A 15,418-nucleotide genomic window follows, 5' to 3' on the forward strand; every position below is an offset into this window, starting at 1 on the left:
TGGACAAGTCATTTAAGTCTTCTTCTTATTATTATTATTATAAACAATACTGGGATTTGAACCCTGGGCTTTCACGTTGGGATAGAATCCCTCCCCACACCTTTGTTTGAGTCAGGGTCTTGGCTATATAGTTCAGGCTGGCCTTGAACTCATTGTGTAGCCCAAGCTGGCCTCGAACTTATGTTGATCCTCCTGCCTCAAACTCCTGAGTGGGGGATTACAGGGTTGCACCATCACACCGGTATTTTTTGTTTGTTTTTTTGTGGGTTTTGAGAAGGGTTTCACTAAGTCACTACATTGTCCAAGCTGAGCTCAAACTTGTGATCCTCCACAGCCTTCCCGAGTGCTGGGATTACAGCCGTGCGCTCCTTCACCTTAAAAGATTAAGGGTTAATCTTTTGACCCTTAAAAAACTCCAAAAGTTTATGATAGTTGCACTCGGGAATCTTCCTACTGATCTATGGGAATGGACCTGTCTTGGAATAGCAGGCGTATTTATACGTGCAACTTCAAGTAATGTGGCGGAGAAAACTCTTTGGTATCCTGGAATTAGAAGAAAAAAAGCAAAATGTTGTCAACCAGATGCTAGAAGCCAGGATAGAGCCGGGATAGGTAGCGTTGCCTAGGTAACCAGACAGCTTTTGCCATCTTTCACCTGTCCGCCCGGCCACTTCCGCCATTGGAAAAAAAAAAAATTGAATCGTGACGCCATTTCCTGCAAAGAGGCCACGCCTTCCTATTTGGGCGGACGGCCCGCCCTCTGGTTTTTCCGCGGCGGAGGCAGGGTGGCGGTAGCGATGGCAGCCCTGACGGATGTACAGAGGCTGCAGGCCCAAGTGGAGGAGCTGGAACGCTGGGTGTATGGACCAGTTGGGGCCCGCGGCTCGCGGAAGGTGAGTCTGTTCTGGTGGTCCGTTTCTGGGCCAGTGCAAGAACGATCCACTGGTCCCGCCATCGGGATGGAAACAATCGCACCAGTCTAGAGGTCTACAATCCGGCCTTGGAAATAACAAAGATCTGAGGACACCTATGGCCGATTGGAGACTTCAGGTCCATTCCCATGAGAGGGTTCAGCGAACAGTTAGGCCTCTTTGAGATGGGCTTAGTGACAACAGTGACTAAGACTCTGCCTCAGCCCTCGAAGACTACTTGGGGTGACTTGACACGCTTAAGCTGACTAACGAGTTTCAATAAGAGCTGAACTCCACAGTGAAAGTGCTGTCCTGGAGCCCTACATAATTAATTGTTAAAAGAATTGTTAAGGGAGAGGTCCATGGGACCCAAGAGGAGGCCGACTGGAGTTGGATGATAAGGTTCCACGGGGTGAGGAATGAAGTTTGAGAAGGCCAGGACTAGGAGACTAAAGGATTGGGTACTGGATGTTCAGATATGGGCTGGCAGTTCACAACAATGACTGAATTTTGACAGATATAAAGTTCAGGTACACTAATCCCCTTTCTAAATAGAAAGAATATTTGTTGAAGAATTTCTCATGTAGTGTCAGTCATATCCTGCAGCTAAGGAATCAGAGGTAATGATGTCTGTGTGTACACTTCTTTTTTTGTTCATTTGTTGAGATACGGTCTCACTATGTAGTCCAGGCTGGCCTTGATCTCACTATGTAGCCCAGGCTGGTCTTGAACTTGTAGCCATCCTCACCCTTTCAAGTACTATAGTGTGTGCCACTATGCCCAGCTGTCTGTACACTTCTTGTGGAATTAGTTGTCACTTGAAGATTGTACTCTCATTTGAAAACTAACTTCTCAAAAAATTATCTTCCTTTGGCATCTATGACTAATATTCCTGATTTCCTTCTACCTCTCTGGCTGGTCTTTTCAGTCTTATTTGCCTCCCACACATAGTTGTTCCTTGAATATTAGCATTCTTTACCCTAAAACCCAAGTGACCTCGTCACCTCCACAGCCTCCTCCTTTATTTGACCCTTAAATTTTTTTTTTTGACCCTTAAATATTGAAATCGCTCACCTACACAGGGAAGCTCATTCACTTCTACAGTTTCAGTTACTATTTACATGTCATTATGTCTCAAATATGTATTTCTGGTCCACATTTCTGTTCTGAGAACCTGATTTATATATCCATTTGTCTACTAGACTTTTCCATTTTAATATCCAATAGACATCTCAAACTCAATCCATATGCTTTTTAACTCTACCTCTCACCTCACTTGATTCTCTTCTGTATTACTTATACAAAGATTGAACCATTATTGAGAGCTTAGAAGTTGTCCTAGATTCTTCCATCTCCCACATTAGAGTTGCAGTGGAGGGAATAGGGCTGGAGGTAGTCCAGCCAGTCTGACACCTGGACAGTCATCCAGTCATGAGGTAATGAAGGTCTGGATGAGATCCCTGCATCTCTCATGCTCAAACCCAGGATTTTATGAACCAGGGAATATATAATATATGCTGGTACCTCATAAACTCTAAAATAGTTCATTATCTCTGTAATCAGACTTCATCCTCCTTATAGTGTACATGATTCTCTGTTCTTTCATATTAAAGATTTTTCTGAAGGTGGACATGGTGCTATATACCTGTGATCCCAGCACCCTGGGAGGCTTAGCAAGAGGATCCTAAGTTTGAACCCAAGCTGGTCAACTTGACAATTTTTTTTTTTCAACTTGACAACTTAGCAAGATCTTATCTCAAAACAAAAAAAGAGCCAGGCATGGTGGCCCATACCTGTAATTCCAGCACTCAGGAAGCTGAGGCAGAAGTATCTCCACGAGTTTGTGGCCAGCCTGAACTGCATAGTGAGAGACCCTGTCTCAAAATAAATAAATAAAAATTAAAACAAAAAAAATGATTTGGGGCTGTAACTCAATGCAAGGCTCAATCCCCAGTTATTCCCTCACCCCCCAAAAAAGATTCTCCTGAAGGTGGGAGTGCATTTTCTTTATGTATGTATGTGTGGGTTTTTTGTTTTGGGGGGTTTTTTTTGGTACCAGGGATTGAACTCAGGACCTTGCACTTTTGAGGCAGGTGCAGCGCCACTGAGCCAAATCCCTGGCCCCTTGTTTGTTTTTTGAGACAGGGTTTCGCTTTGTACTTCAGGTTGGCCTAAAACTCACTGTGTAGCCCAGGATGGCCTCGAACTTATGGCGATCTTCCTGCCTCTGCCTTGCCTCCCGAGTGCTGAGATTATAGGCATGTGCCACCACACCTGGCTTACATTTTTTAAATTTTTGTTTATTTGTTTTGGTACTGGGGATCAAACTCAGGACCTGTGCTTACAAGTCAGGCGGTGGCACCACTGAGCTAAATCACCAGCCCTTACTTTTTTTTTTTAATACAAGAGAAGGGGACTAACATAGATTACTGGAATTCTGAGGTTTGGTAGTCTAGGGGAATAAAGATTCTTTTGTTTTCTTTTTCTTTTTCTTTTCTCTCTCTTGTTTTTTTTTTTTTTTCTTTTGGTTTTTTGAGACAGCCTTGCATCATGGTATATAGTTCAGGCTGGCTTGAACTCACTTTATAACACAAGCTGGTCTCAAACTCATGGCAATCCTCCTGCCTCACTCTCTCAAGTGCTGGGATGACAGGCATGTGACATCATGCCTGGCAGGATAAAGCTTCTTTACTACTTCCAACTTTGAACCAGATGGTATATTTAGAATTAACCTGACTGGGGATTTAGCTCAGCGGTTCAGGCACCTGCCTGGAAAGTGCAAGGTCCCAAGTTTGATCCCCAATACCCCCCAAAAAAGTACATGCTGCATCAGGGAAATACAGGTCTGGCTGTGGTGGAGTTATGATAGAATTAACCTCCATACCCTTTACAGGTGGCCGATGGTCTGGTCAAGGTGCAGGTGGCTTTGGGGAACATTGCCAGTAAGAGGGAGAGGGTGAAGATTCTGTACAAAAAGAGTAAGTGCTTCCATGGGGTGCCTGCTTGCCCTGCTTCCCATGCCTGTGATTCCTAAGACCTGACCTTGGCCCTTCAGTCAGTAGGTCATTGGAGTAGTCCTGTGAGGATAAAAAGAATGAGAAGACATTTCTCTGCTGAAGTGGTGAATTGGGCATGTGCTTTTTGGCCTTGTGAATAAACCTCAATCCCATTCCAGTGTTCTAAGTTATGAGATGAGAGCCCTGCCTGAAAGCTTCCTTTGGTGAAGGAGGGGAAGAGGGTATGAGATTTCTAGGCAAGATTTAGAAGCAGGAAAGAAATTAGGCACTGAGAGCCTCAGGCGTGTTCAGCCAAGTCTCTTTAATTATGTCACAATTAGTAACTGCTCATCAACTAGAAATCAAGTGAAGCCCTGGCTTGTATTGGTGGCATTGAGGAAGAAAGAAGTCTTCTACCAGGTGAGAATAGGTCAGTGGGAATTCTGGGGGCCCCAGACTGCTGGCAGTGATTATGTTTCTAGCTCCAAAACTCGAGGTCAGCCAGCAGGTTATGACAATGGAGAAACGAGGAAATGGGACAGGGAACCTGGTGGATACTGCTGATGGGTCACTGTGGGTGTCAGCTCCTCACTCAAGGCTCTCCCCAAGGATGACCTCTCCCTAAACTTTCTTTGTAAGACCCCACCCTGTTCTGTTTTTCCATCTTGTTACTTTTCTAGTTGAAGACCTGATCAAATACCTGGACCCTGAGTACATCGACCGTATTGCCATACCTGATGCCTCTAAGTTGCAGTTCATCTTGGCAGGTAATGCTGGACTGTGCGTGCACATGCACCTGATTGGGTTGTGGGGAGCCGCGCCCCCCTCTCCCATCTTGTCATAGATACAGCACTGAAAGTTGCTGTCTGGAATTCTGGCCTGTCTGTGGGCTAAGGTCCAAGGTGATTCTGTGGATCCCGTAGTAGGCACTGGTCCAGGGTACTTCTGGGCCAGCTGCAGGTCATGGTACTAGCCACAGTGGGAGCTATTCCAGTGCTCTGTCAATAGCCCACCCATAGAAATTTCCTTCAGAATGTTCCTCATTCTGATCACTGGACAGAGGTCTCCTAGGAAAGAGTGAGGGTAGATGATATCAGGAGAAGGGAAAATACTGGCATGTTTCAACATCTTTCTTTTGTGTTAGAAATCTCCGGGGTTCCAGATTTTAGGCAGGAATACCAGTCAGCCACTCCACATCTAGGGTTTTAGAACACCTGTGTTTGTTCATTCATGCAGAAGATACTCAGCTGGGTCTGGTAGCACATGCCTGTAACCCCAGCTACTCATGAGGCTGAGGTAGGAGAATCACAAATTCAAGCCTGAACAACTTCGTAACTTAGACCTTGTCTCAAAATATTAAAAAAGGGCTGGTAGGCAGGTGTGGTGGTGCATGCTTATAATCCCAGAACTCAGGAGGCTGAGGCAGGAGGATTGCCATGAGTTTGAGGCTAGCCTGGACTACACTGCACGACTTTGTCTCACACACACACACACACAGACATTTAATGATCATCTGACCCAGGCTTTGTCCTGGATGTGAGATACATAATGAAAATCCAGAAAGTTCTGCCCTCATACGTACAACCAGAGATAGAAAAAACAAAGTTTCTGCTTTAGAAACCTGAGCTTGTAACCTGTCTGTGCACTATAACACTGAGGACTAGGTGTAGAGGGGCAGCTCCTGCTAGGAGGCGCTCTCAGAGCTCCCAGAGGGCTCCTGATCAACTGCCATGGCACCAGCACCAAGTTCAAGAGATCTTCCCATACACTGACTCTTGAGCCCAACCTCTATATCCCTCCCCATGACACTGCCTCACGGAGTGGAGATTTACTCAAACATAAACAGTTGCAGTTTCCTAAATCACCCTTTTGACTTTTGTCTTTCCCTTCCTACATATGCTCCAGTCTCATCTTTACAAAACATTTCCAACATGTCACTTGCCTGCTTCAAATCTCAGTATCTCCTTTCCTTTCTAGGATAAAATTGTAATTCTTTAGCCTGCTGTTGAAGGTCGTCCAGTATGCTGGGCCTGTCCTTCCATCCAGCTCTGTTTCTTGTGATCTCCTAGCTTCAGTTCACCCAATTGAATTTTTTCCCTGTATTAATTGGCAAACAGCATGTAACAGTCCTCTTTCTTGAATGTCTTCCCGCTCCATGAATTTAAGTGGGTTTTGTTTTGTTTATTGTGTTATGGTATTGGGGACTAAACCCAGGCTCTCACTCATGCTAGGCCAGGGCTCTGCAGCTGAGCTACATCACCAGCCCAGGGTCACCCTAAGACATCCAGGCTCGCCTCCAACTTGAGGTCCTCCTGCGGCAGCCTCCCATGTGCTTGGAATTACAAGTTGTGACACCGAGCCTTTCTGGATTTCAGTGCACTGAACTTCCTGTATATACAGAGTCCAGATCCACTCTTCTCACTGGCCTTTCCCATTGCTATCTCAGCTCTCCTACCATTTATAATTGTCTGTGCCTCTGAGAGCCACTAAGCAGCACCTGACTGGTGTAATCTGTTACATGCCTCCTCCTTTGGAACTTCCTAAGGAGGTTTTGATGTGATACCCAAGATTCCTGTAGCCTACAAGGCATTTGCTGAGCTAGAACAAGGCATTTGTTAGAGGCTAGAAGAGGCTCCACTTGTGTCAGAGAGGCGTGAAAGAGTGTGGGGGCAGGATGGGAATGTGCACTTAGAGAAGAAGGCAGTGGGCAGGATTGCTTTCCAAAGCTCCAAGGTCTCGCCATCACCCCTGCCAGTTGCTTGGCCTAGGGAATAACAGTGCCAGGCTTGCTTCATTGCCGCTGTCTTGTCTTTATGCTTCAGAGGAGCAGTTTATCCTCTCCCAGGTTGCACTCTTGGAGCAAGTGGATGCCTTGGTGCCCATGCTGGACAGTGCTTCCATTAAAGGTACTTCTCTGGGACTACAGCTCCACTATGTTGCTTGAGGAGGTGTGTGGATGAGCAAGACTTCACTATGCCTCAGGTTCCTTGGGCTCAGGCTGGGTCTGCCCATTTTCTTTATTTTCCACCCTGGGGGTTCCTGCCACCTCCACTAGGATTAAAATTCCCAGGGTGGAGAGTCTAGTTTCAGTACCGCAGAGGGTTTGGGCCTAAAGACACCAGCATAAACAGTAGCAGCCCCAAATCTGGGGATTCCTTCTGCCTTCTACCCCACCCTTTAGCATCTGTCCCTCAGGGTGCTGTAGAGCCTGGTTTGTACTGTCAGCCCTGCCAAGTGTGTGAATTCTTCCTGCTGCACTGCTGAGAGAGTCCCTGAGCCTGGGCCTTGACAGGCAGGCAGTAGCTTTAATTGAATCCAGATACCCATCTTGCCTGTCTCCAGGTATCTTTCCCAGCTCCCTCTCCTTTCCCCTGCTCAGCTACCCACTAAGTATCTGATACCCTTAAGCTGTGGGCCCAGCATGGTGGCCAGGGCTCTGGATGTTGGATTCCAAATGTCAAGTTTAGAGATGTGGTATTTAGTCCACCTTCAGGCTTCCTGTTCCTAGGCCAGGCAGACCTGGCCTTGCTGGGCAAGAGCAAAGGGGCAGATCCCAGGATAGACAAAGCTGCGTTTACCTGGCTCTGCTCATAGCACTTGGGCAGGGTAAGGGCTACACTGGGGACTCCAAGGTTTTTTTCTTTTCCTCTCCACCTCTTCTTCCCCTCCCCTGTGGCTCCTGGAGTTAAGACCAGGGTGGGCAGGGAGCCATCCCCCCCACCCCCTTCTCCAGCTACAGTGGTCGATGAAGCCTTTCGTTTGTTTAGCTTCTCCACTCAATACTCTAATCCTGCCAAAGACCTAATAGACTATTGAGCAGTCCCGGGGGAGGGGACAACATCATCAGGCAGTGTGTGTTGTGTTTTACAGCTGTTCATGAGCATGCCACCCGCCTGCAGCACTTGGCTCAGATCCACATCCAGCAGCAGGTATGGGAGGGGAGAGGCCTGGAAGAGAAAGCAGAGGTGGTAAGGCACCTCCTTCCCATTCCTGCCACTTGGGGAAGGAGCCTCAGGCCTTTCTATTTAGAAACTTGGAGGTTTATCCTTTATCTTCCATATGTCCATCTCAAGTGGAGAAAGGACTTGCCTAGGGCCACATCCAGGCCTCCTGCCTCTCAGAGTAGATCTATTTTAAGACACCAGAAGGTTAAAGTTGGGAATTCCTAGGAGCTAGGCATGGTTATCCCAGCACTCTGTGAACCAGAGGTGGGAGGACACAAATTTGAGCCCAGGCTGGGAAAGTTGGCAAGACCCTACCTCAAAATGTAAGAAATTAAATAATTAATTAATTAAAGGACTGAGGATGTAGCTCAGGTTCAATTCCCAGTGGCACATGCATGTGCACACGCACGTGTGCACGCACACACACACCCAAAAATCCTGAGGATGTTACATCCTTGATTATGGTTGGAGGATGGAGCAACCTTCCCTTCTCTTTTTTTCTGAGGCCCTAGTTTCAAGTTCAAAGAGGTTTGGAAATAAGAGACACAAAGAAAGAAACATATTAGAGGGACAGTTTACTTAAGGTGTACCCCATTTCCCTTTCCACTAGTCTTTGGATGGCTGTTAGAACACCCATTCTGAGGCCTGAAAGTGCCCCGTTAGCAATTTGCTCCTTTTGCTCTAGGATTAAGCATCACTTTTTCTAGGCTCTATGGGGAATGATGAGGCAGGAAGTTAATGGGAGATGGGGGCTTTGTCCAATTTCTCTCTCACTTTGGGCCTACAGGACCAGTGTATGGAGATCACTGAGGAGTCCAAGGCTCTCCTGGAGGAATACAACAAGACTGTATCCTTTCTGCTCACCCTAATGAATGCCATCCCCAAGCTCTATCCTTTCAGTCACACCTCTAGCTCTCACTCCATTCCATCCCATTCCAACTAACCTATCTATTCCTTGCTCCCCCCACCCACACCCCTTTTGGCAGATGTGAAATCTAAGACTTCTGTTCTCACCTTGACCTATAATTAGACAATGCTTCTCTCTAAGCAGTTCGTGCAGTGGGATGAGCTACTTTGCCAGCTAGAGGCTGCCAAGCAAGTAAAGCCAGCAGAAGAGTGACAGCTACTCCCCGTCCCAGGGCAGGCAGGCTCTTAGGCCCTGTGCCAATCTGTCAAGGCAAAGGAAGCTTTGTATTTATTGAATTCAAGGGCTACCTGTCTGCACTCAGTTGGGGCTCTGAGGTTAGAGATCCAGTTACCTGGAAATTGTGATTTACAAATCCCCCTCTCAGTGTATTTATTACAGTGACAATAAACTATAGAACTCACTGGAGGAGTGTGCTGGCTTCCTGGTCTACAGTGGACTTCATGGGAATGATGGGGGAGGTAGTAGAGGCCAAACATGTCAACCTGCCTATTGACTGGAATAGGAACTATACTCATAATGGTCTGGCTTTTGGGGAGGGGTACAGCTTTCAAGATGAAGGCTCTCATTTGATGTGATTTATGCATCCATTTATCCCATGTTTACCAAGTTAGATGCCATACCAGATAGGGAAGACAGGTAAGGCCACCTAATCCCTGCAGTGCACAGGGTAGCAAAGGAGACAGTCAAAAGGAAAGTCCTACGAGGTGGGCACAAGGTCCTTTCAGGCACAAAAGAACAAGGGATTGAAGGGGATGCATTCTTTTTTTTTTTTTTTTTGGTACTGGGGATTGAACTCAGGACCTTGGGCTTGCATGCAGGCACAGTGCCACTGAGCTAAATTCTCGGCCCTGGGGATGCATTCTTGATGGGTGATAATGTGAGGACTTCCAGAGCCAAGGGAACAGTAAATGCAAATCCACAGAGGAGCTTTGACATTTCTCTTGGTGCCATTAGCTGAGAAAGGAAGCCCACGCAGTTTGGATGTAGAAAGTTTGAGGCTCAGGGGAGAAGTTGGGAAGAAAGGGCAGGGGAGAACATGGAGAAAGCAGGGACAAAAATGAGATTAGTGCCGCACTCCAAGTGCTTGCTGCCCCCTTGTAGTCTTAGAGAAGTTTTGGTTCCAGACTTGGAACTGCCAGCTGACCATCCAACCTATGCAGTCTCAATTTATACCTCAAATTCCAGCGTGTCTAAACCTATCTCAAACCTGGCAGTCATCCTGGACTACTTCTCCATCCAGTCACCAACTCTTCACCCAAACTACCTGCTAGTCTCCCAATTTAAATCTTTTCTCCACTCCCACTGCCATTTCTTTGTCTTTTTTTTTTTTTTTTTTTTAAAGCAAAAGACTTATTGGTACATCCCACTGCCGTTTCTGTGGTTCATTAATTCAATGAAACCCTTTAACAAATACTTGCCCAAGCGCCTATTATACATCAGGCCCCGTAGTAAACTCAGGACATGCCCCTGGGCCCCCATGGCCTGGGGGCACTATGAAAATTGGGTGGTGTGAGATACAGTCCTTTCCCAGGGTCCTTTCCCAGGGTCATTAGCGGCCTAAACAACCCCCCACCCCCACCCCCAGCCAGAGTGAGGTGCCCAAAATATGGTTCGACTGGCAGCTGCTGAAAGCTCGGTTTACCAGTATCCACGGATGAGATCGAAACTCAGAATTCGGTATCTAAGTATTTTGCGAAGCAGCAGCAGCCACGCCAAACTGAACCTCTTGCTTGCTCCCATCCACAGTAAAGCCCATCCCTCTTCACCTTTGCTTCTGCAGTCCCTCAACAAAGTAGCTCCTGCTCTCCCATCTTCAGGGCCAAATCCCCATCCTTTTGATGCAAGGCCTCCCCTGATGGCCACCCCTCTCCTCCCCAGGGACCTTCTCTCCCCTTCCATTTTTTCTTTTTTTTTTTGGTACTGGAGATTGAACTCGGGTCCTTGAGCTTGCGCAGTAGGCGGAGAAACCACTGAGCTAAATCCCTGGCCCTTTTTTTTTTTTATCAGCTCAAAAAGCTTTAATGAAGCAGCTGTAGTTACCTCAATCCATTCAAATGGACAAACAAGAAATTTAGAACATACAAAACAATTACTTTTAAATCAGTGTGCTCTTACTGGTCAAGTTGAACCATAATAATCTGTTACAGTTTTAGGGTTATAAGTATAAATAGACTAATCAGAACTTTTTTAGGGGTTAACAATTAGTATCTTTTAGGTGAATCATAATAGAGATATCTTATAAGTTAATACCAATTAGAGTCAGAAGGGGAAGAGAGAAAGTAAGGAGTGTTTAAAGAAGGCTTAGGCTGATGGTTAATTTTGGAATAGATGTGACCACAGTGCAAGTCCCTTGGGACACTCTGTATTAAGAGTTGCTATGGTAAGCTGCTCCTTTAACAGCTGTCCCTCTGTAATAGAGTTACTATGGTAAACTGCTCTTTTGATAGGGGCACAGCCCATGGGGGAAGTAACAGGAAAGTTCCTTCTGAGTCTCAGCATTTCTCCTCTGTAAGAGAGGCTGGGAGGAAAGGGTATCCCATTTATACTGTTGCTCTCTCTTCTTTGCCTCTCCTTGCCCACAACAGGAGAGGGGACCCACTACATAGGCTGGTCGACATTAGTTGCACTATATGTCCACATATTATCCTGGGAGGGTTCACCAAAGGTCTGATCCTCACAGTGGATAGATGGGTTTAGATTGGATAAATTTTGAGGGCCTCCCAGGAGTGACAGAAAGCCCTCATAAGGATATCCCTTAGCCCAGCCTCCAGGAAAGAGGGACAGTGGTGCCAAGTGGCTGTTGTCTAAAGAAGTAGCAGTCTCTCTTCCAGAATTTGAAGCAAGTGGTTGAGTGAGTTCCAAAATTAGCCTCTACCTCCCAGCACTGGAGGCTATGCCAGAGTAAGGTGAGGCTGGCTAAAATGGCCTGAGGGTCTCTTCCTTAACTTTGACCTTTGTTCTAACAAATTTCTCAGGGAATCCAAGGGATTACTTGCTAGGCATTGGCTGTATGAAAGTTAGGGTGGGGGCTGGACACCAGGGACATCAGGGACTGTGGGAATCCAGAATGTGGGATAGAATCCTAACCTGTTGCCAGTTCAGTAAATCTATCAAGAAATATCTGAAGAAGAGGAGAGTTTGTCATACTAGCAGAGAGAGAAAAGCCAGGACCTGTGGCTCAACCCTTAGTGGAGGCTTATAGAGGGCTCTGACAGAGGCGTCTCAGGTCATCTGGAAAGTGGATACCTGGAGAACACCAAGAGAATTTACCTTCCCCTCAGGCTGGATGTGACAAGGCAAGTGGAGGTTTCTCTGCTGAATACTCAGGTGGGCTACTGGGACATGGTTTCCACCAGAGGACATTTGAGCACCCACTGGGGAGAAGACCTCACCAGAATCTTGCAGCTGTCACACTGACATTTACCAGTTTCTTGCATCCCTAGATCTGTCTCAGAAAGGAATCCAGCTCCCTGCCCGGTCAACATTTCCACTGTCCAAGGGGATTAACAAAGAAAGTGAGGACTGGTTGTTCCACCACTCTTACCCCTCCATAGAAAAATGTGTCCCACGTCAGGTGCCAAAGATGTAGCCTATTTTCTGTTTCTGGGCTCTTGTCCTTTTTTACTAGGTATGACCTTAACTCCTAAAGACTGAGAGATTCCCAAATCAATGTATTTCACAGAATTCAGGGCTGGTGAATCATCAAGTTGTTGAAGCAAATAATGACATGGTTTTGAGTATGTATTCCATGTTCGTCCATTCCTTTGCCCAAAGTTGTACAAGAACCAGTCACCCTCTAAAAAGGTTACATTATTGGGTGCAAGTGCAGGCATGGTAGCAATGGCTAATGCATTCTTATCATCTGAAATTTCTGTGATCAAGAAGCTGCTGTAACCAGGAATCACCACAGTTTTCTCTATATCTGAGGCTTGAAACAAGGCGTTAACAGATTGTAAATCAAGAGTAAGTTTATAGAAGGGATTTGTAGTTTCTTTTATGACAAGAGAACTAGACAAACAAGACCTCTCGTTTACTTCTATTCCAAAAGGCAGTATCGTTTCTGCAATAACTGAGGACAAAAATTCTTTAGGAGTTTCATGTTGTAGTATCTTTCTTATATATGCTGTTCCAGTTTTAAGTTCGTAGAGGTTTCAGTCCATAATCGGCTGGATCCAAGGCAGGGTGGCAGAGTGACGACAGTTTATGGCGGTGGAAGTCAGCAGAAGCAACAAGGGACCTTAACATCGTCTTTCTACCCCTTTTATTTCGTCCAGACTACCAGGATTAGGGCGGTGCCAAACCAATCACTCACATGGTTTAGTAATCACACACTCTTTTTTTTTTTTTTTTTTTTTTTTTTTGCTAATGGGGATCGAACTCAGGATCTTGCGCTTTCGAGGCAGGTGTCAGTACCACTCCCTTCTCCCCCGTGGAGTGTCCTTGCCCCCTGGAGTAACCGCGAAGATAGCGGTCGTGGGTCCCCAGCCAGCAAGTCCGGGTTCCTCTCGCTCCGTCTCCCCTCCCTCGAGCCCCGCCCTCACCCAGCGTGCGCGGCCCCGCGACCTCGGCGCGCTTCCGGGCCCGCGCCATCTTGTCTGCGCTTCGAGGGTTGAGCGTGCGCTGGCCACCGCATCGGTGAGCGCTGGGTGACGGCGGGTTGGGGGCGCTCCGAGTTGGGGAGAGGGGACTCCTGCTGCTTGGCAGGGCCTTAGAGAAACGGACCGCGGCAGTGGAGATGGCCGAGCCCGGCTGGAAGTGGCCCGCGCAACCCCGCTCGCGAACTTCTGCTCTTGTTTCTGAAGGACCTGGGTTGATGCAAATCGACCCAGGTAATTTCGGGGCTAGGGTACTCGGCCCTGACCTAGGGGCCTCGGGGGTCGGGTTTATCCTCTGGGAGCTATGGGTAAAGACTTGGCTGTGTCCTGGGGAGCCTGGGGCGAAAGAGCTTGACCCTGGCCTCTGGAGCACAACTCGAGGGTGCCATGGCCCTGTCCTTGGAGATCCCTGGTGAGAAGCACTCAAGGGAGCCTGGGGTGAGGGGCCTGGACCATGGCCCAAGGGGGCTCCCTCCCCTCCTGGGGAGCTTGGGATAATGGGGCCAGGCCCTGTCACAAAAAGCCCAGTATTGGGGGAATTAGGTCCTGTCTCATGGACGCCATTGTTTATGAGGGGATCGTATGGCCCTGTCTAGAGGAACAGGAATGTAAGGGGTAAACGTCTTTCCCCGGGTGAGGGAGGCGTGGCCCCTGTTGTGAGGAGCTAGGGGTGAATGGATGTGATCCTGTTCCTGGGAATGAGAAGCAGGGCCACATCCTGAATGGGGTGGAGGGAGAATGAAGGATAACCTGGGACCCAATGCCTAGTATTCATTTACCTGATACCTTCCCCACAGCAGGCAGTGACTCAGAACTCGGCAAGCAAGATGGAGCACTACCGGAAAGCTGGCTCTGCAGAGCTCCCAGCACCTTCCCCAATGCCTCAGCTACCTCCTGATACCCTGGAGATGCGTGTTCGAGATGGCAGCAAAATTCGAAACCTGCTGGGGCTGGCACTAGGTCGGTTGGAGGCCGGCAGTGCTCGGCATGTGGTGTTCTCAGGTTCTGGCCGAGCTGCAGGGAAAGCTGTCAGCTGTGCTGAGATTGTCAAGCGGCGCATCCCAGGCCTGCACCAGCTCACCAAACTGCATTTCCTGCAGACTGAGGACAGCTGGGTTCCAGCCTCACCTGACACAGGCCTAGACCCCCTCACAGTACGCCGCCATGTGCCTGCAGTGTGGGTACTCCTCAGCCGTGACCCCTTGGACCCCAGTGAGTGTGGTTACCAGCCCCCAGGGGCACCCCCTGGCCTGGGCTCTGTGCCCAACTCCAGCTGTGGCTCCCGACTCCGAAGAAGGCCTCGAGATAATCGGTCCTGAAGACCTCCTGAGCTAAGCTGAATATCTAGGGTGACTGTGCCTTTTCCGGGAGCTGAACATCCCCAGCAAAGCCTGGGTCCACAGAACTCCTGCTCCCCTGTAACTCTGGCATACAGGAAGGGACTACAGTACTGTGAAGAATAACAGGTGTGGAGCCTCTGCTGAGTTCTGGATTGCTTGAGAAGGCTTTGGTCTCCCTTCTACATACAGTACATCTGATCTGCCTTCTGACAGGCTTAGGAAAAGAGTTAGGGAATAAAAGTTATACCATTTGTCTGATGAGCCTCTGCTTTGCTGTTGAAAAGAATGGAAGTCCCTGCCTTTGCTTTCTTGGAGTGTATGAATTGGAGACAGGGGAAGGGTAAGCTCAGGCTGGCATTGGGAAAATGGTGTTAAGGAGGCTCAGGGCCAGGGATATAGCCTAGTAGCAGAGTAATTCCTAGCATTCATGAGGTCTAGGATTCAATCCCTAGCACTACACATACATATAATACACAAAAAGCCTCAATCAGTAATGAGAATCTAGGCTCCTGGGTGGCTGTTTGCCACCTAATTTGGGCTGCTTTAGGAATTCTGCCAGGTCATTTTTCCTCAAATGTGGCGTATGTTATAGTAAGATCATTTACTGAGGCACCACACCAGCCTGCCTGGGTTTGAATCCTGGTTCTGCCACTTGGAAGTTACTGTTTTGTAACCATGACAAGTTTCTGCACTGTGCCTTAGTG

The 15,418-nt window shown here is 47.7% G+C and overlaps 2 protein-coding genes across 6 annotated transcripts; both read left to right on the forward strand.

The window, feature by feature from the left end:
- The first annotated feature begins 707 nt into the window (after positions 1 to 707).
- Dctn3 (dynactin subunit 3) lies at positions 708 to 9,179 on the forward strand. Of its 2 annotated transcripts, none has more exons than XM_004838436.4 (7): positions 708 to 893; positions 3,805 to 3,889; positions 4,588 to 4,674; positions 6,730 to 6,813; positions 7,778 to 7,836; positions 8,639 to 8,698; positions 8,882 to 9,179. In XM_004838436.4, the coding sequence occupies exons 1-7, from the start codon at positions 798 to 800 to the stop codon at positions 8,969 to 8,971; spliced, it is 561 nt and encodes a 186-aa protein (XP_004838493.1). In that variant the 5' UTR covers positions 708 to 797; the 3' UTR covers positions 8,972 to 9,179. The 2 variants fall into 2 exon arrangements, with proteins under 2 accessions (XP_004838493.1, XP_021108654.1); XM_021252995.2 differs by lacking the exon at positions 708 to 893 and adding an exon at positions 916 to 1,050.
- Positions 9,180 to 13,316: 4,137 nt separating this feature from the next.
- Positions 13,317 to 14,972, forward strand: Rpp25l (ribonuclease P/MRP subunit p25 like). Of its 4 annotated transcripts, none has more exons than XM_004838434.4 (2): positions 13,317 to 13,414; positions 14,175 to 14,972. In XM_004838434.4, exon 2 carries the CDS (start codon positions 14,202 to 14,204, stop codon positions 14,691 to 14,693), a length of 492 nt encoding a protein of 163 aa, XP_004838491.1. In that variant the 5' UTR covers positions 13,317 to 13,414; positions 14,175 to 14,201; the 3' UTR covers positions 14,694 to 14,972. The 4 variants fall into 4 exon arrangements, with proteins under 4 accessions (XP_004838491.1, XP_004838488.1, XP_004838489.1 ...); XM_004838431.3 differs by having other exon boundaries at positions 13,318 to 13,414; positions 14,172 to 14,972; XM_004838432.4 differs by lacking the exon at positions 13,317 to 13,414 and adding an exon at positions 13,424 to 13,608 and having other exon boundaries at positions 14,172 to 14,972.
- The last annotated feature ends 446 nt before the right edge of the window (positions 14,973 to 15,418 follow it).

Source organism: Heterocephalus glaber, unplaced genomic scaffold, assembly GCF_053883595.1.
Source record: "Heterocephalus glaber isolate CG9 unplaced genomic scaffold, H.glaber_assembly_v1.0 deba00001481, whole genome shotgun sequence".
In the NCBI taxonomy this organism is placed as follows: Eukaryota; Metazoa; Chordata; class Mammalia; order Rodentia; family Bathyergidae; genus Heterocephalus; species Heterocephalus glaber.